Source organism: Eumetopias jubatus, unplaced genomic scaffold (assembly GCF_037043125.1).
Source record: "Eumetopias jubatus isolate StellerSeaLion01/CBP00866 unplaced genomic scaffold, mEumJub1_p1.0 scaffold_1, whole genome shotgun sequence".
NCBI classification, from domain to species: domain Eukaryota; kingdom Metazoa; phylum Chordata; class Mammalia; order Carnivora; family Otariidae; genus Eumetopias; species Eumetopias jubatus.
Genome location: NW_028274807.1, coordinates 218,045,968 through 218,064,871, shown reverse-complemented (window position 1 = coordinate 218,064,871; position 18,904 = coordinate 218,045,968). Strand labels below are relative to the sequence as shown.

Below are 18,904 nucleotides of genomic sequence, written 5' to 3'. Positions count from 1 at the left end.
TCCGCACGGCCTCCTCCCACGGCGCGCGTGGCTAGCGCAGGCCCGGCCTGCGGGTGGCGGGGACCGCAGCCAATAGTAGTGGGCGGAGGCGGGGCCGGGCGCGGCCGCGGGCCTCCGAGGTGCAGGCGGTCAACTTCAGGGAGCTTAGGGCCAGCAGCGGGAGCTTCCTCTTAAAGGGGCCGTGACCCCGGGCCGCGGTCGGGCGGAGGGAAGGCGGCAAGAGGTGGGGGCTGGAAAGGTGAGAGGGTCCCGGAGAGAGAGAGGCCGGCCTCCGAGACTCGAGGATGCCGGGCTCCCAGACTCGAGGATGCCGGGGTTGCGGGGGCGGGTGGGAGAGAGGCAGGTTCCCCTGGAACGAGGGGGTGAGGGCGGAGTGCAGACCCTCGCTCACCTTCGCTCCCCGCCCCTAGTGTGAGGGCGGCAGGATGGACCACTAATTCTCGAGGAGGAGGCTGGGCAGTAGACTCCCCTGAGAGGGGATGGCCAACATGCACTTGCAGCGCCTCTGCCCGTTAGAGTTCCTACTAGCCCTGTGCCCCAGCTCCCACCTGAGGGAAAGCAGAGCCTGCCGTGGGGGGTCGGGGGTCCTGGGTCCTGGTTCCAGCCTCGTACGTGGCCTGTGGCACCTCCCTGCCCCAGTTCCTCTTCGGTACAATAATGAAGTAGGCCAGAGCTGGACAGTTTCTAGCCAAGGGACGGCATCAGAAATGGCTGGTTCCAGGAGCCCGCATCGCTGCCTCTTCTCCTTACTCGTCCTCGGGATCCTGTGGGTGTTCTCAGCGATAAACATGAGGGGCGGGTAGAGCGGGGGGGTCTTCTCAAAGATAAACATGAGGGGCGGGTAGAGCGGGCGCCTGCCTCCAGCCGGGTGACTCGGCTTGCCTTTCTGGGGGGCCGGGTAGGCCCTGCTTCCAGCCAGGCGTGCAAAATGCTCAGCACGGTAAACCCTTGGCCTTTACCCCTGGGGAAGAGCCAGGGGTGGGGCGTTCCTTCCCAGGGCCCGGGAGGAGGCTGGGGGCCGGGACCTGGAGACCCCCACGGGAGCTCAGGGTGGAGCCTGGTGACTAACAGAGTTGAGCCGAGGCTCCTCCCCCTGAAGAATTAGCGGATAGCCTTTTGGACCCCCGCCCTGCAGGGAGGGACAGCCCAGGCAACCAATCAGGTGCGAGGACGGCTTCGGGCCCGGCTCCCGTTGGCTCACTCCGCCCCCAGGCACAGAAGAGACCCTCTAACGAGTGCCTGCTCTTTGGCTCCAAGCAGAGCTTCCAGGAGCCCTGCACCATGGGATAGAAGAATGAGGTTCAGAAAGGGTCAGGATTCGCCCACAGCCACACAGCGCGTCCTCAGCCTGACGCTCGGTCGTGTGCTCTGTCCATCCCCACCATGGCCTTCTGGACGCAGCTGATGCTGCTGCTTTGGAAGAATTTCCTGTATCGCAGGAGACAGCCGGTAATGCCAGGACTGAGGGGCCCGGGGGTGGGGGGAGTGGCCCCGGTGCCCCCCACTGTCCCCCAGCCCCCGCCTCTTCTGCCCCGCCCTCAGATGCAGCTCTTGGTGGAGTTGCTGTGGCCTCTCTTTCTCTTCTTCATCCTGGTGGCCGTCCGCCACTCCCACCCCCCACTTGAGCACCATGAATGTAAGCCCCCCAGGGACGAGGCTTGTTTTGTGTGTGGGGGGTAGGCAATGGGCCACCCTATCCACAGGGGCCCCAGTGAGCATCAGAGAGCACAGACCGGGCACCCAATAAAAGTCTGAGAGAGCGTGCTGTCGGGGAGGGTGTGAACAGGGTGGGGATTCAGGCGAGGCTCCCCACACCCAGCGTCCCCACAGGCCACTTCCCCAACAAGCCGCTGCCCTCGGCCGGCACCGTTCCTTGGCTCCAGGGTCTCATCTGCAACCTGAACAACACCTGCTTCCCGCAGTCCACGCCCGGGGAGCAGCCCGGCGTCCTCAGCAACTTCAAGGACTCCCTGTGAGCCAGCAGCAGTGGGTGCGGGGGCCCCGGGCACGGGGGTGTCTGCCGAGCCCCCGCCTCCTGCTCTCTCTGTCCCCAGGGTCTCCCGGCTCCTGGCAGATGCCCGCGCTGTCCTGGGGGGCCCCAGTGCCCACAGAACGCTGGCCAGCCTGGGAAAGCTGATGCCAGTGCTGAGAGCCGCAGGCGGACCAGGTGAGGAGGCCAGGGCCCTTCGGCTGGCGGGGGTGCGCTCTGAGCCTCAATCTGCCAGGCTGTGTAATGGGTACAGGGTAGGGCTGTCTCAGGCTAGGCTTTGCCTAAGCTTGTGCTTCTGTGTGTTCTTCTCCCAGCCCGGCCTCAGCCAAGCGACCGACTGCAGGACCTACTACCCCTGACCATGGAGCTACTGGGGACACTGCTTGGAGAGGTGAGATGGGGTGGGGACCGGGCTGACTCTGGGAAGCTGCTCTCAGGAAGTCCCGGTACTTCCCCATCCTGGGGCAGGGGCCTCTGATGCCAGCTTCCAGGCCTTTGCCTGGGCTGTCCCTGGCGCCTGGAGTGACGTTCCTCGTCCTGTTAGTGCCCAGACAGGCCGTGTCTAGCATGTGTCCAGCCCATGAGACCTTGAATGAGTCCACGTGCCTTGCTGCCTCTACTTCCCCGTTTGTAAAACGGAGTCTATAATAGTATGGCCCTGCACGGAGTAGAGCCTGGCAAAGTGCTCGACCCCTAGTGAGAACTCCGTCAAGGTCATTTTCACCCCTGCGTCTTTCTTACCCCAGGGATCCCTGGGGTCTGTGCCAGACCACGTCCAGGAGTCCGTGAGCAGCTTTGTGGAGGCAGCAGAGGACCTGGCCCAGGAGGTAAGCGGCCCGCTCATCGTCCACCCCAGCCAGCCAACTGAAAGGGTAGGCTGCCTGGATGGCCGGTGACAGGGCAGCCCAGGCACTTCCGTTGGTAGGTTTTTGGGGGGCTTGGGCAGAAGGAGAGAGGGAGAAGGTGCTCCTGGCAGGGTGCCTAGCCCTGGTTAGGCTTGCTGCTGGCAGGGAGGGCTACCAGCATCCCCTGGTGACCTCTCTCCAGCTCCTGGCACTGCCCAGCCTGGTGGAGCTGCGGGCACTGCTGCGGAGACCCCAAGGAGCAGGTGGGCCCCTGGAGGCCGTCACAGAGGCCCTCTGCAGTGCCCAGGGGCCTAGCATCCCAGAGGGGCTCTCCCTCAACTGGTACGAGGCCAGCCACCTGAAGGAGTTGGCGGGGCAAGAGCCGGCAGCAGCCCTACCCGACGAGGGCCTGAGTGAGTGACTGACCTCTGTTCCCAGTCTGGGAAGTGGGGCACTGGGAGTGGGGGCAGGGCCTCACGGTGCCCCCACCCCAGGCCCTGCCTGTGCTGAGCTCGTGGGGTCACTGGAAACCCACCCGCTGTCCCGCCTGCTCTGGAGGCGTCTGAAGCCGCTGGTCCTGGGGAAACTGCTGTTTACACCCAACACTGCCTTCACCAGGCAGCTCATGGCCCAGGTAAGGGCAGGAGTGGTCCTGGGCCCCTCCCTCAGCCCAGCGAGCGTGGGCCAGGCCAGAGGGAGGGCCCTGCCCCGGGAGGGTGTGGGAGCAGGGTTTTGAAGAAGTCTGCCAGGTGGCAGGTAGAGGGACAGCGTGTGCCAGGGGTCAGAGGCACAGTGGGGCCAAGCGGGAGAAGGTGAGGTTGGGGAGGAGGGGGGCATCGTGAAAGGGCTGGCCTCGCATTTGTCTTGGTGCCCCCCTCCCACAGGTGAACCGGACCTTCCAGGAGCTGGCTCTGTTGAAGGATATCCAGGAGGTGTGGGGTGCCCTGGGACCCCAGCTCTTCAACTTCCTGAATGACAGTACGAACGTGGCGATGCTGCAGGTGGGGCCAGGACCGAGGCTGGCGGAGTCGCCCACGGTCTCCCTGCCGACGTGTGGGCAGAGCACAGGGCGGGGCCTCCTGGGCAAGGGTGTGGAGGCGGGTGGTGGAGTCCAGGGCGAGGACGGGCCCCAGGGATGAGGAGAGGAGTGATGCGGCCCGGAGTGCCCCATGCACGCCCCCTGCTCCCCCACCCCTCCCCAGAGGCTCCTGCAAGCTCAGGACGGAGGCAGGAGGCGGCCGGGATCCAGAGGCCACGCCCAGGCCAAGGCCCTGCTCGCCTTTCTGGATCCCCGCGGGGGCACCTACAGCTGGCAGGAGGCCCATGCTGACGTGGGCCACCTGGTGGGCATGCTGGGCAGTGTGATGGAGGTGAGGGCCATCCGCTTGGGAGCTCTGTCAGCCGGGTGGGCAGGGCCCGTGGTGATCGAAGGGCAGAGGGGAGCCCGGGGAGGGGGGCCGAACTGGGGCGGTGCCCCATCCTAGGGAAAGCCTGAGGACGGACGGGACACAGCCTGCGCCCTGCGGAAATCTGCTGGGGGAGCTGGGCTCCGCCCTGGGGCTCCGAGGGAGAAGCACTGCCCGGCCCGAGGTTCAGGGGAGGACCCGGGCACCTAGGACCCACGCCCAGGCCCTTCCCCAGTGTGTGAACCTGGACAAGCTGGAGGCGGCACCTTCAGAGGCCGCCCTGGTGGCACGGGCGCTGGAGTTGCTCGCAGAGCGCCGCTTCTGGGCCGGCATCGTCTTGCTGGGGCCCGAGGATCCTCTGGACCCTGCGCAGCTCGGAGGCCCGGGCCACGTGCGTGTCAAGATCCGCATGGACATCGATACTGTCACGAAAACCAATAAGATCAGGGACAGGTGGGGGCGCGGCCAAGTGTGGGGCGGGGCTGGGGGGGGCCATCCCGCCAATGGGAGACCGTGATACGCGGAGCCCGGGCCTCCTTAGACCAATCCGGGTCTACGGCGGATGGGGCCTAGGTGGTGTGAGGTGCGTGGCCCCGGGGTTCTCCCAGCAGCCGACCGCCCTGCCATCTGCAGGTTCTGGGACCCCGGCCCGGCCGCTGACCCCTTGACGGACCTGCGCTATGTGTGGGGTGGCTTCGTGTACCTGCAGGACCTGCTGGAGCGCGCGGCCGTGCGCGTGCTCAGCGGCACCGAGCCCCGGGCCCGCCTCTATCTGCAGCAGATGCCCTACCCCTGCTATGTGGATGATGCGTGAGCGCCAGCTCCCCACCCACTCCCCAAGGCGACAGATCTCAGGCTGGGAGCGGGACTCGGGCTCCCTTGGGAACATGCATGCCCTCCAGGCTGCGAGCCGCTGGTTTAGAAGGACCACTCCCTGTGACCCGGAGGGGGAGGGTCTGAGGTCCCTGGGCGCAGGGAGAACGGGGGGCCTGTGCTGACACCTGGGACCCTAAGGCTGGAACAGGGATCTGGAGGTGCCAGGTGTCCTGCCAGTTGGGGGCGGTGCAGGGTCTCTGGCCTCCACCTCAGCTGCCCCCCTGCCTCAGGTTCCTGCGCGTCCTGAGCCGGTCGCTGCCGCTCTTCCTGACGCTGGCCTGGATCTACTCGGTGGCGCTGACGGTGAAGGCGGTGGTGCGGGAAAAGGAAACGAGGCTGCGCTGCACAATGCAGGCCATGGGGCTCAGCAGCACGGTGCTATGGCTTGGTTGGTTCCTCAGCTGCCTTGGGCCCTTCCTTCTCAGCTCAGCGCTGCTGGTGCTGGTGCTCAAGGTGGGCACACCTCAGCCTTCCCGGCTAAAGAGTGGGAGCGCGTGCGCAGGCCGCAGGCCAGGGGTGTCTGGCGGAGGGGCGTGACCCTAGGCAAATCCAGGAACCTGACCGGAGCTGTATTTGCCCCATGCAGCTCGGGGACATCCTCCCTTATAGCCACCCGGCCGTGGTCTTCCTGTTCTTGGCGGCTTTCGCCATGGCCACCGTGGTCCAGAGCTTCCTCCTGAGCACCTTCTTCTCCCGAGCCAACCTGGCAGCCGCCTGTGGAGGCCTCGCCTACTTTGTGCTCTATCTGCCCTACGTGCTGTGTGTGGCCTGGCGGGACCAGCTGCCTGCCGGCGTTCTCGTGGCTGCGGTGAGACCCGGGCTGGGCCGAGGGCAGGGCACGCTCAGCTGCGCTCACTCACTCACGCACCTGCCCCCACCGCAGAGCCTCCTGTCTCCTGTGGCCTTTGGGTTCGGCTGCGAGAGCCTGGCGCTGCTGGAGGAGCAGGGCGAAGGCGCACAGTGGCACAACATAGGCACCGGGCCTGTGGCGGACGTCTTCAGCTTGGCCCAGGTCTCCGGCCTTCTGCTCCTTGATGCTGTGCTCTATGGCCTTGCCACCGGATACCTGGAGGCGGTCGGCCCAGGTGGGCCCTAAGGGGGGGGTAGGGACTTCTCGGCACACCTGCAGAAGGGAGGCTGGGCCGGGGCTCATGGTGGGGTGGGGTGGAGCTTCAGGGCCATTTGGTACCTGGAGACCGTCGCAGGTTGGGGGGAGGGCTTCCTGGCATCCAGGCACAGGTGGCTGCATCGGAGGGATGGCCTGAGGCAGGCCGATGGGGTCTCCTGCCTGGATGCCCTGATCCCAGGCGTATGGCCAGAAGCTGGCACGCTCCAGGGCAATGGGCTCAAGAGGTAACTGAGCACGGCTCCCCCCCCCAGGCCAGTACGGGATCCCCAAACCGTGGAACTTTCCCTTTCGGAGGAGCTATTGGTTTGGACCTCGTTCGCCCGAGGGTTCCTTCCCACCTCCCGCCCTGAAGGACCCGGAGGGTGAGGCACAAGGAGACCTGACAGCTGCTTCCCTGTCTGTGTCCCCCAAGTCCTCCCCAGACCCAAGTTCCTGCAGATCCCAATCCTCTGGGGATCTCCATCTCCCCAGGCTCCCCGGGGCGCCCCTAATCCCTAGAGGCCCCAGGCTAATAGGTCGCTGACTCCACAGACCAGCCTTCCTGGCCTCCCGGGTCCCCCAGAGTCCCCCAGGCCCCCTGCACCCCCGACCCCCGCGCCGAAGGGCTCCCACGGTTGAGCCTGCCCTCCTTCTGCAGCGCTGATGGAAGAGGTACCCCCGGGCCTGATTCCGGGGGTCTCCATACGGGGCCTGGAGAAGCGCTTTCCCGGCACCCCACAGCCGGCCCTGCGCGGGCTCAGCCTGGACTTCTACCAGGGCCAGATCACCGCCTTGCTGGGCCACAGCGGAGCTGGCAAAACGACCATGCTGTGAGCCGCTCCCACTCCCCTGCCCCCCGGGCCTCAGTTTGCACATCTGCTCAATGGGAGAGGCATCGGGGTCTCTACAGCGGGGGCGGGGCCCCTCGTTCATTCTGGGTACACAATAGGCAGATAACCATGTTCTCTGAGCCTCAGTTTCCCTCCTCTGTAAAGTAGGGACATAATACCCCTTTGGTCTGGGTGGATAGTAGGTGCCTTTTAAGTGCTTTTGCCCTTCTCTGTGTGTCTCCGCTTCCTCCTCTGAAGGGCAGCTGCCCTGAGACCCCCTCATCCCCAGGTCCATACTGAGTGGCCTCTTTCCACCCACCCGGGGCTCCGCCTGCATCCTGGGCCATGACGTGCAGTCCAGCATGGAAGCCATCCGGCCCCACCTGGGTGTCTGCCCACAGTACAATGTGCTGTTTGACATGTGGGTCTTGGAGGGCCTGGGGTGCGGTGGCGGGGAGGCTGGGTGCTCTTGGGGCTCTGCCTGCCACAGTGGCCACTGTGCTCGCCCGTGCCTGCAGGCTGAGCGTGGACGAGCACATCTGGTTCTACGGACGGCTGAAGGGTCTCAGTGCAGCTGCTGTGCGCCCTGAGCAGGCCCGTCTCCTGCAGGACGTGGGGCTCGTCCCCAAGCGGGGTGCGCAGACACGCCACCTCTCTGGTGAGCCTGGCCTCGGGAGGAGCCTCCGGGTCGGTAGAGATGAGGCTGGGAGGGGGGCTGAGACGTTATCCTGAGGGCGGAGTGAGGCCAGAGGAGACACCAGGTTTGGGGGACCCAGAGGGTGGGGAAAGGGGCCCGGAGGAGGCCAACAGCCCCTGCCCAAGAAGGCGGGGGTCATGCTGGGACGCCCACCCCTGTCTCTGCCCAGGTGGGATGCAGAGGAAGCTTTCAGTAGCCATCGCCTTTGTGGGTGGCTCCCGGGTCGTCATCCTAGACGAGCCCACAGCCAGTGTGGACCCTGCTTCCCGTCGCAGTATTTGGGAGCTGCTGCTAAAATACCAGGAAGGTAAGAGTTGGGGGAGGCACAAGGTTCCCCTAGATTCTGTTTTAGGGGCCAGAAGAAGTTTCTGATGAGGAAGTGCTTGGAATAGGGTTTTGAGGGATGGATAGGAGTTTTTTTTTTAAAAGATTTTTCTTTTTTTTTAAGATTTTATTTATTTATTTGAGAGAGAGAATGAGAAGAGAGAGAAAGCACGCGTGCGCATGAGAGGGGGGAGGGTCAGAGGGAGAAGCAGACTCCCCAGCGAGCAGGGAGCCCGATGTGGGACTCGATCCTGGGACTCCAGGATCATGACCTGAGCCAAAGGCAGTCGCTTAACCAACTGAGCCACCCAGGCGCCCCTAAAGATTCTTATTTATTTGTCAGAGAGAGAGAGAGAGAGAGAAAGAGAGCACAAGTAGGGGGAGGGGCAGAGGGAGAGAGAGAAGCAGGCTCCTCACCGAGCAGGGAGCCCGATGCGGGACTCAATCCCAGGACCCCGGGATCGTGGCCTGAGCTGCAGGCAGACGCCCAACAACTGAGCCACCCAGGCGCCCCGGGATGGATAGGAGTTTGATGCACAGGGCAGGCAACTCCTGGCAGAGGCCACAGCTTGCACGAAGACCTCGCATCCCTACAGTAAATGTGGCCTGGTTTCCCGTTGCCCAGGTCGCACACTGATCCTCTCCACCCACCACCTGGATGAGGCAGAGCTGCTGGGAGACCGCGTGGCTGTGGTGGCCGGAGGCCGCTTGTGCTGCTGCGGCTCGCCGCTCTTCCTGCGCCGCCACCTCGGCTCCGGCTACTACCTGACGCTGGCGGAGGCTGACCCGTCCCTGGCCGCCAGCAACAAGGTGAGGGCTGGAGCTGACCTCCGACCCCCGACCGCCACCATGACCCCGGCTGTGGCAGCTGGTGCCCCTCTGCCCGCAGGGGACCGCTGACTCGGAGGACTGCGTGGACGCCAGGCGGAGGGGGGAGCCAGGCAGCCAGGGCGGCACAACTGGTGAGACCTGGCGGGGCGCGCCCCAGGGAAGGGCCAGGGCAATGGGCTCCATGACGCCTAACGGGACCCTTGACCTCTGACCCTGAGTTGAACCCGAATCCCGGCCCCTGCCTTTAACCCAGCCTGGGCTGAGCTCACACACAGCCCTACCACTGACCCCTGACCGCACGTGGACCTCCGGCCTGACCTCAGGTCACACCTTGCCCTCCGGTGCCTCACCCTAACCTCCCCTGCCTGCAGAGACGGGCTCCTCGGGGGGCCGGCCACACCCCTTCCCCAAGGAGACCGGGCTGCCCACTGTGCCCGCGCCCTTGACATGCCCCACCCCCGTCCACCCAGGTGCTGCCGAGCTGCTGTCCCTCGTGCAGCGGCTGGTGCCTGGGGCGCGGCTGGTGGAGGGCCTGCCGCGCGAGCTGGTACTGGTGCTGCCCTACGGGGGCGCCGCGGACGGCAGCTTTGCCAGGCTTTTCCGTGAGCTGGACCAGCGGCTGGGGGAGCTGGGGCTGGCCAGCTATGGGATCTCCGACACCAGCCTTGAAGAGGTAGGGCTGCTGGGGGAGGGCTGCCTGGAGGAGGTGTCCTTGGAAGGATGAGGAAAGGCCTGCTTAGGGACGGCAGCACACCCCAGGGAGGCGGAGGGGCACCTGCAGGGGACCAGAGGCTGGGAGCTTCTTGGGGAGGCCTGGGGACCCACAGTGTCTTAGGGCTGGGTGGCTCTCTGCTGGGGTTCCCAGGCTGAGCCCCTGCTCTGTGTCCCCAGATCTTCCTGAAGGTGGTAGAGGATTGTGCTGTGGACACAGACCCAGAGGATGCGACCGCAGGTCCCTGTCTTTGACCTCTAACCCTGGTCCAGAGTGGGACTTGACTTTAGGCCAAGTGCCCATCCTTGGTGGAGTCTGGCAGCCTTGACCTCCACCCCTGATTTCTGAGCCCCTCTGTCTGTGACCCTTGACCTTGACTCAGACCCTAGGCTGATCGGTAGCCGTCGAAGCTGACCCCAACCCCTCTGGCCCCACAGATGGTAGCCACAAGCAGCACCCGGGCTCAGGCAGCGCTCGCCCAGATGTGACCACACGGCTCAAGATCCTGCCCGAGGAGTCTGTCCTGGAGAACGGGGAGCTTGGTGAGCTGTCCAGCCCTGAGCCCCTGGCCCTTCCCAGGCCGCCACCACAGGAGCACTGACCCTTCCATCCCCCACAGCTCTGTCCGCCCCAGAAACGCAGGCCCTGCAGGGCTCTGGGCCGGACGCTGCAGGCCGGGTGCAGGGCTGGGTGCTGACCTGCCAGCAGCTCCGGGCCCTGCTTCTCAAGCGCTTTCTGCTTGCCCGCCGTAGCCGCCGTGGCCTATTTGCACAGGTGAGGAGGGCTGGGCACCGGAGAGTGCGTGGGAGACCTTGGGTGCCTGTCCTCTGCTCTGGTCGCCCGCTCAGTGGCCTAATTTGACTGGTTAGCCCCAGAAGTCTCCCCCGACCTGAACACCTCTATCAGAGGACTGGGGAGCCATGGATGGTTCTAGAGCAGGAGGAAGGAAGGACACTGGCAAGCCTGGAAGGGAGAGCAGGGAGGGCAGCTGATGGGCCTGTCCTTCAGATCGTGCTGCCTGCCCTCTTCGTGGGCCTGGCGCTGGTGTTCAGTCTCATCGTGCCTCCTTTCGGATACTACCCGGCTCTGCAGCTCAGTCCCAGCATGTACGGTGCTCAGGTGTCCTTCTTTAGGTGGGTATGGACGAGAGGGGGCTGGAGGCCGACGGGCCTGGGGCGTAGACCTGACTCTGAGCTGCACCCCACACAGTGAGGACGCCCCAGGAAACTCAGAGCGTGCCCGCCTGCTGGAGATGCTGCTGGAGGAGGCAGGACTGGAGGCCTACCCGCAGAACAGCTCCACCAGGTGGGGGCCCACCGGCTGACCCTCGTGTCTCTCAGGCCTCAGGTGGTCTGTGTGGGCCCTGGCCGGTTGGCCTTGGGGAGGGTTTGGAGCATCCCTGTGCCCGCTTGGGAGCTGGAGCGTCCACGTCCCTGGGCCTGTGGAAAGCTCAGTGCCCACAGCCCTGCCCCTGGCCCTGCCCCTGCAGGACGCCTGAGTGCACGCTGCCCGCCGACTGCCGGTTTTGGGTGCCCGAGGTGCCTGTGGGCGTCACTGAGGTCTTGGCCAGCGGCAACTGGACCCCGGAGTCCCCGTCCCTGGCCTGCCGGTGCAGCCAGCCCGGTGCCCGGCGCCTGCTGCCGGACTGCCCCGCTGCGGCTGGCGGCCCCCCACCGCCCCAGGCACTGGCCGGCTCTGGGGAAGTGGTGCAGAACCTGACGGGCCGGAACCTGTCCGACTTCCTGGTGAAGACCTACCCGCGCCTGGTCCAGCAGGGGTGAGCCGCCGCCTGGACTCGGTTTGCCCGGCCGTTGCTTGGGCCCCTGGATGAGGAGGTCGGGGCTGGGGTCCTCCCCTCACTTCACCTGGCTCCCTGGCTCCCCAGCATCGCTCCCTGGCTCTGTCCTGCTCCCATCCCCTCACCCCCGTCTCTGCCTTTCTGTCTGTCTCTCCTGCAGCCTGAAGACCAAGAAGTGGGTGAACGAGGTCAGGTGAGGAGGGTCCCATTCCCGCGCCCTCTGCCTGCCCGCTCAGGGGCTTGCCCGCCCCACCCTCCCGGGCCTTCACCTGCTGCCCCCTGACCCCACCGCCTCACAGGTATGGGGGCTTCTCCTTGGGGGGCCGAGACCCAGGCCTGCCCTCAGGGCAGGAGGTGAGCCGCTCGGTGGAGGAGCTGCGGGTGCTGCTGAGCCCGCCAGCCGGCGGGGCCCTCGACCGCATCCTGAACAACCTCACAGCGTGGGCTCACAGCCTAGACACGGAGGACAGCCTCAAGGTGGGACCCGGGGGCAGCGGGCAGCTGGTGGGAGGGGCAGGTCCAACGCCAGCGCCCTGACCGCTCGGTCCTGACCCCTCCAGATCTGGTTCAACAACAAGGGCTGGCACGCCATGGTGGCCTTTGTCAACAGAGCCAACAACGCACTCCTCCGCGCCCGGCTGCCCCCGGGCCCTGCCCGCCGTGCCCACAGCATCACCACGCTCAACCACCCCCTGAACCTCACCAAGGAGCAGCTGTCTGAGGCCGCACTGTGAGTGCCGCGTCCTGCCTCTGCGTGCCCTCCCTGCCTCGGCTGCCCTGTCAGTTTGGGCAGAGGGAGCTAGAACGGCACTCTGCCACACTCCTGCTGTGCGTATAGGCCTGGGGAACGGGACACCATCAGGCCCAGCAGGGTCCAGGCTCCCCCAGCAGCCCATGCACCGCAGCCCTAACTGGCTCCGCTCATCTCCCTAACCAGCCGTGGACCTTTGTCCCGTCAGGAGTGGGCAGAGTTCTCTGAACAGCTCCTGCACCCTTGCCCACAGGATGGCCTCCTCGGTGGATGTGCTTGTCTCCATCTGTGTGGTCTTTGCCATGTCCTTCGTCCCAGCCAGCTTCACCCTTGTTCTCATTGAGGAGCGCGTCACCCGGACCAAACACCTGCAGTTTATGGGGGGCCTGCCTCCCACTCTTTACTGGCTCGGCCACTTTCTCTGGGACATGGTGCGGGCAATGCTTAGAGGGGTGGGGGTCCGGCCACCTCTCACCACTGCCCCTTTCTGGCCCCTTCTGGTCAGGCCCTCGTCCAGGATGACCTGGGGGAAGTCTTGGGGATTGTGGGAGATTCCGCGTCCTGCTACCTGAAACACAGGGAGGTTGGGAGGGGGCACAGGGATGAGGGTGGCAGTTCCCACCCTTGCAAACTGATGGCGGTAATTACCATCTCCAATGCAGTGTAACTACTTGGTGTCAGCGTGCATCGTGGTGCTCATCTTTCTGGCCTTCCAGCAGAGGGCGTACGTGGCGCCTGCCAACCTGCCTGCCCTCCTGCTGCTCCTACTACTCTATGGGTGAGGCCTCCCCAGCCCCTCCAGGGCTGTTCTTACTGACTGCCCTACCTCAACACCTAATACTGTTGAGGGACATGGGACTCTGAACCAACTCCCAAGGAGAGAACGTGGAGGTCTGAGCTGATCCCAGGGGTAATCTAATTTAATGATGTGCCGAGGTGGCCTTAAAAGCCCATCTTCTCTGGGGACGCCTGGCCAGCTCAGTCGGCAGAGTGTGCGATTCTTGATCTTGGGGTTGCGAGTTCGAGCCCCATGTTGGGGGTAGAGTTTACTTTAAAAAAAAAAAATGCTCCTCTTGTCTTGACTTACATTAAGAGGTCCATAGCAGGGATGATGGGAGGGGAGATCTGTATTCCTCTTAGGGCTATTCAGCCTGCTGTCAGGTGGTCACCCCTTGACTCCTGTTGCCCCTCAGCTGGTCGATCACGCCGCTTATGTACCCAGCCTCCTTCTTCTTCTCCGTGCCCAGCACGGCCTACGTGGTGCTCACCTGCATCAACCTCTTTATTGGCATCAATGGCAGCATGGCCACCTTCATGCTCGAGCTCTTCTCTGATCAGGTGGGGCCCTGCATGTCTGGGCCTCAGGCTGGGACTGGGTTGGGGCGTCAGCCTTAGCCCCTGATCCACCTACCTCTTCCCGTCCCTGAGCAGAAGCTGCAGGAAGTGAGCCGGATCCTGAAGCAGGTCTTCCTTATCTTCCCCCACTTCTGCCTGGGCCGGGGGCTCATCGACATGGTGCGGAACCAGGCCATGGCTGACGCCTTTGAGCGCTTGGGTGAGAACTAGGTGGGGAAGTGCCAGCCAAGTCCGTTACACAGGGTAGGGACAAACAGCAGCCCCCAGGAAGAGAACTAGAGATCTAAGGTGGCCCCAAGTTTGGGTCAAGTTAGAAGTACAGCAAAGCAGCCATAAAAGCTAATTCTGTCTTGGGTCATATCACAAAAGGTCTAAGGCCCTAAATAAGGGAGATGGGGATATCACTGTTTTCTATACCAATTAGAGCTCAGTTGAGTGGCCCATCCAGTTCTTGTTCCTTTTCCTTAAGAACTCAAGGTGACCTGGATGGGGAGGGGTCCACACCCCCCATGACCTAATTCCTCCTTCCTGTCACCACAGGAGATGGGCAGTTCCAGTCACCCCTGCGCTGGGAGGTGGTTGGCAAGAACCTCTTGGCCATGGTGGTACAGGGGCCGCTCTTCTTCCTCTTCACGCTGCTGCTGCAGCACGGCAACCGCCTCCTGCCGCAGTCAGTGGGGACTGGGTAAGTGGGGGGAAGGGCTGGCTCTGGCTTTGGGCTCACTGACCTCTCTGTCCTCAGACCCCAGCTGAGGTCGCTGCACCCCTTGGGGGAGGAGGATGAGGATGTGGCCCGGGAGCGGGAACGGGTGGTCCAAGGGGCCACCCAGGGGGACGTGTTGGTGCTGAGAGACCTGACCAAGGTGGGTGCAGAGTGCTGGGTTGGGGGGCTCCCCCTGGCCCACCCACCTTTCTCAGGGACCTGAACTCCCCCCAGGTGTACTATGGGCAGAAGACACCAGCTGTCGACCGCCTGTGCCTGGGGATCCCCCCGGGTGAGGTGAGAGCCCAAGGCAGAGTTCCCCATGCAGGGGCAGTGAGAGGCTGCCCCACTGTGTGCACACTGTCCTTTACTGAACACCTACTATGTGCATGATGCCCTTTATTGAACAGCTACCTTGTGCCCGCTGCCTTTTATTGAGCAACTACTGGCCGCCAACATTTGAGTTCCTGTTTTGTGCCAGCAAACTCTCAGGAAGCACCTACTGCATGCTTCTATTTATGGAGCCCTACTGTCTGCAGGAAGATATTAGTAAGCCCCTACCAAGACCAAGCAAATTATTATCGAACACCCAGGGGGCACCCACGCATGTGCCAATAACCTTAATCAGGCACCTACTATGTGTCAACATTTGAGAACCAGTTGTCGAGCCCCCTGTGTGTATATGCATTTACCAGAGGAGTACTGAACGTCACCTTAGTGATGATCGACTTTTTGTCAAGCATCAACAGCCCTTATTGAGCCCCTGTTGTATATGTACCTGTATCAAGCACTTGCTCACAGCCAATATCTATGAGGCATGTGCCCTGTACCAGTTCGCATTCAAGCAACTACTGTGTGCAGACGGATGTGCTGAGTGTCGCGTCTCGGCCACCTGCCAGGGCCAGCACACCTGCAGACAGTGGTTCTCAAGCACCTCCTGCGCGCTCGCCAACCTCTCCAACTTGGGCTGACTGCACCCAGCCTCAGCACTCCGTGGATGCCTCTGTTAGGCACCCACTGAGTGTCGTGAAACTGAGAAATCTCATGCCTCACTATTTATGGAGCACTTGTATATGAGCTTTACGAGATACCTACTGGGTGCTGGAATTGATTCAACACGTCCCACATGCCAACAACGATTCCCTGCTAAGTGGCAGGTTTATGCCTATCTGCACACCCCCTGCATCGGTCCTAGGGGTCCTCCTCGCTCACAGCCCTCCTGCAGACACTGGGAAACCCACCCCAAGAATTAGCGGCCCCGGGACAGGGATCTGAGACCTTGCTGAGTGCCGTCTATGGGGCACCCGCAGTGTTTCGGGCTGCTGGGAGTGAACGGAGCAGGGAAAACGTCCACATTTCGCATGCTGACGGGGGACGTGCTGCCCAGCGGTGGTGAGGCTGTGCTGGCAGGCCACAGGTGAGGGGGCTCGGGCGGGGGTGGGGCGGTCCCAAGCCCCCGTTCGTCCCCACCCCCTGCTCTCCTGTGCAGGGACTGTGCTTCACCAGCATGGTCCGGTCCGGCTGGCCCTGAGCCCCTGTGCCCCCACAAACCGCATGTCCACCAGGCCCTGAAACACCCCCTACCCCCTGTCTCTTACCATAGTGGTCCAGGGTGGGTGGGCCCTGAGGTCCCTGTTTGCCTCCCCCCAGCATGGCCAGGGCCTAGTCAATCCCCTGAGCCCCCTGTCCCCCACCCCCAGCGTGGCCCAGGAACCGTCCGCTGCGCCCCGCCACGTGGGCTACTGCCCACAGTCGGATGCTGTCTTCGAGCTGCTGACCGGCCGCGAGCATCTGGAGCTGTTCGCGCGACTGCGCGGTGTTCCCGAGGCTCAGGTTGCCCAGGTGACCCCCCAACCCCAGGATCGCAGCCCCGCCCTGCCTCTGCTTGGCCAGGCCCTGAGTCCAGGTCCCCCCCCTCGTCACCTGTACCGCGCCTGCCGTTCCCCAGCTCCTACACTCCGTGGATGCAGCGCAGGCTGTGCCCGCCCCTTTCCTACCCCACCTGCACTACCGCGGTGGCGACCCCGCCCACTCTGGCCTTGACCCCACCTCCCGCTGAGGGCTTCCGGCTACTCTGCCCGGGGTCGGGCCGGTCCCTCATTCATCCTGGCTCTGCCCTCTTTATTTACCTTCCCCCATCGTGGCCCCAGTGCCTCCCACGGTCACCCTGCCCCCTCAGTCTGCCCCCACCCTCACTGCCCCCCACGCTCACTGCCGCCCCAGCCTGCCCCCAACGCTCACTGCCTCCCTCAGTCTGCCCCCACCCTCACTGCCCCCCACGCTCACTGCCCCCTCCCGTTCACTGGTCCCCCAGTCTAGCCCCCCCCCACGCTCACTCTGCCCCCCTCCCGTTCACTGCCCCTTCCCCGAGACCACCCCCATCTGGCCCCGCCCCTCTCTCACTCCGTCCGCCCCACAGACAGCGAGCTTGGGCCTGGCGCGCCTGGGGCTCCCGCAGTACGCAGACCAACCTGCGGGTACCTACAGTGGAGGCAACAAGAGGAAGCTGGCGACAGCGGTGGCGCTGGTGGGGGACCCGGCTGTGGTCTTTTTGGTGCGTGGGGGCGGGGCCGGGGCGGGGTCCGGGGGGAGGGCTGGGGCTTGGCTTATGGCATCTCCCCCTTGCACCCCGCAAGGACGAGCCGACCACTGGCATGGACCCCAGCTCCCGGCGCTTTCTCTGGAACAGCCTCCTGGCCGTCGTGCGGGAGGGCCGCTCCGTGGTGCTTACGTCACACAGGTGGGTCCCGCTCCGGATGCTCAAGGATGAGGGTCAAGGTGGTGCAGGCTCTGGGGAGGGAGGCGGACCCGGCCCCAGCGAAAGGCTGTCAGAGCACAGGGACACAGGAGATGGAGTGGCCCTGACCTTGGGGGGGGGGCGGACACGCCGACGATGGTGACACCCGACCCTTGGACACCCCAGACCCCAGAATGGTCTGGGCTCCGTGGGAGTGTCCGGGCTTGGCGGGTGAGGGTCCCCGGCCTGGGGAGTGCAGGAGTTGATGGCGCTGGGCTCCTGACAGCATGGAGGAGTGTGAGGCTCTCTGCACGCGCCTGGCCATCATGGTGAACGGGCGGTTCCGCTGTCTGGGCAGCCCGCAGCACCTCAAGAGCAGGTGAGTGGGGCGCGAGCAGGCAGGTGAGGGCGGGGCTGTAGGCGGGGCCAGAAGAGCCACCAGACACAGGGCCACGCGAAGCCAACTTGGCTCTAACCTGAGGGGAGGCGAGGACCATGGACTGTGGAGGAGACATGAAGTAGGGAGTGGGGCAACCAGCAGGGGTACGTGGCTGATGGGTGACGGTGGCTCTCTGGGGCCGGAGATGGACCTGGGGGCGGGGCCTCGTGTGGGCGGGGCCTGGAGAGGCGGAGTTAGGGAAGGGGTGAGCCTATAAATGGGCGAGGCCGCGCGAGGCCGCGCAAGTCCGCGGGTCAGAAGGGGCCAGGTGTTGGAGGCAGGGCCCGAAACGAGCAGGAGGGTGGTGTGGACGGGTGGCAGGGCAGGGCGGGCCTCGAGCGTGTCCAGCAGCCCCGGACCCGCCCATCCCAGATTTGGAGCCGGCCACACGCTGACCCTGCGGGTGCCCGCCGCGCGGGCCGAGTTGGCGCTTGCCTTCGTGGGGGCGGCGTTCCCAGGGGCCGAGCTGCGCGAGGCGCACGGCAGCCGCCTGCGCTTCCAGTTGCCGCCGGGAGGGCGCTGCGCCCTGTCCCGCGTCTTCGGAGAGCTGGCGGCCCACGGGGCGGAGCACGGCGTGGAGGACTTCTCCGTGAGCCAGACCACGTTAGAGGAGGTGACCGCGGCGCCTGGGTGGAGCTGAGGATGACGTGGGGCTGAGGGCCAGGCGCTGGGGCTGACCTCCCCTCCGGCCACCCACCCCTAGGTATTCTTGTACTTCTCCAAGGACCAGGGGAAGGAGATGGACGAAGAGCAGGAGGCCGGAGTCGGGGCAGGCCCTGCGCCATGCCCACAGCACCCCAAAGTCATCACCGGGTTCCTGGAGGACCCCAGCATGGCCGAGACGGTCCTCTGAGCTGCCCTCATCGGAGGGGTCGGTGGGAAATGCTGGGAGGGCGGGGGGACCCAGGCTCTCCGAGGATCCATTGCCCTGGAGGAAATAATAAAGAGAACTCCTGGCGTGAAACCGTGTCCGTGCGTGCATGCCCAAACACGGCTCTCCTCCCCCGCCTCCCTGAGTGTGTGCACGTGAGAGTCTGGCCAGACCCCCAGCTCACTGAGGGCCTCTGTGCTGGGCTGGGCACTGGGGCGTCTCACATGCACTTGGGGACTTCCTAAGAGCCTGGACACCCACGTGGGTCTGGCGGCTCAGGGCGGTACCTATGAGTGCCTGGTCATGAAGTGGGCATGAGGTTAAGGCTTGGGAATGTTCTGGGCGGCTTGAAGGAGCCCAGGGCGGGTGGCACAGACCCCAGGCCTCCTGACCAGGCCAGAAGCCTGGCCCCAGAGCAATGAGTGGTGGGCAAAGGATCCTCAAGGGACTTCTCAGCTGGGTCTGTGGCTGGACCTGGGCCTGGAGAGCTGGCTGGCTTTGGCACCCAGGGCTGTGGTCTGCGGGCCCTGTGCCCTGGAGATCCGCCCCTCCCAGCAGAGGTCAGTGGGGGGCAGTGTTAGGGAGGGTAGAGGGGTCAGGGTTTGGGGACGGAGGGGGGACTCCAGAAGT

The 18,904-nt window shown here is 64.7% G+C and overlaps 1 protein-coding gene across 14 annotated transcripts; it reads left to right on the top strand.

Annotated features, from left to right (window-relative positions):
- Positions 1 to 76: 76 nt before the first annotated feature.
- Positions 77 to 18,367, top strand: ABCA7 (ATP binding cassette subfamily A member 7). 14 transcript variants are annotated; one of them, XM_028126222.2, is made up of 47 exons: positions 81 to 223; positions 1,261 to 1,449; positions 1,543 to 1,636; positions 1,831 to 1,972; positions 2,055 to 2,167; positions 2,305 to 2,381; positions 2,737 to 2,817; positions 3,038 to 3,248; positions 3,330 to 3,469; positions 3,720 to 3,836; positions 4,038 to 4,205; positions 4,477 to 4,694; positions 4,875 to 5,051; positions 5,348 to 5,570; positions 5,704 to 5,925; positions 6,001 to 6,202; positions 6,498 to 6,608; positions 6,884 to 7,055; positions 7,345 to 7,476; positions 7,574 to 7,713; positions 7,922 to 8,059; positions 8,702 to 8,886; positions 8,966 to 9,038; positions 9,378 to 9,580; positions 9,799 to 9,859; positions 10,057 to 10,161; positions 10,239 to 10,393; positions 10,628 to 10,752; positions 10,829 to 10,924; positions 11,109 to 11,396; positions 11,578 to 11,610; positions 11,717 to 11,894; positions 11,978 to 12,147; positions 12,422 to 12,599; positions 12,831 to 12,946; positions 13,362 to 13,506; positions 13,600 to 13,723; positions 14,065 to 14,194; positions 14,267 to 14,387; positions 14,462 to 14,524; positions 15,538 to 15,644; positions 15,928 to 16,069; positions 16,647 to 16,781; positions 16,864 to 16,967; positions 17,251 to 17,343; positions 17,776 to 18,016; positions 18,107 to 18,367. In XM_028126222.2, the coding sequence occupies exons 2-47, from the start codon at positions 1,384 to 1,386 to the stop codon at positions 18,254 to 18,256; spliced, it is 6,465 nt and encodes a 2,154-aa protein (XP_027982023.2). In that variant the 5' UTR covers positions 81 to 223; positions 1,261 to 1,383; the 3' UTR covers positions 18,257 to 18,367. The 14 variants fall into 14 exon arrangements, with proteins under 14 accessions (XP_087874486.1, XP_027982026.2, XP_087874487.1 ...); XM_028126220.2 differs by having other exon boundaries at positions 81 to 238; XM_028126221.2 differs by lacking the exon at positions 81 to 223 and adding an exon at positions 872 to 1,162.
- Positions 18,368 to 18,904: the final 537 nt, after the last annotated feature.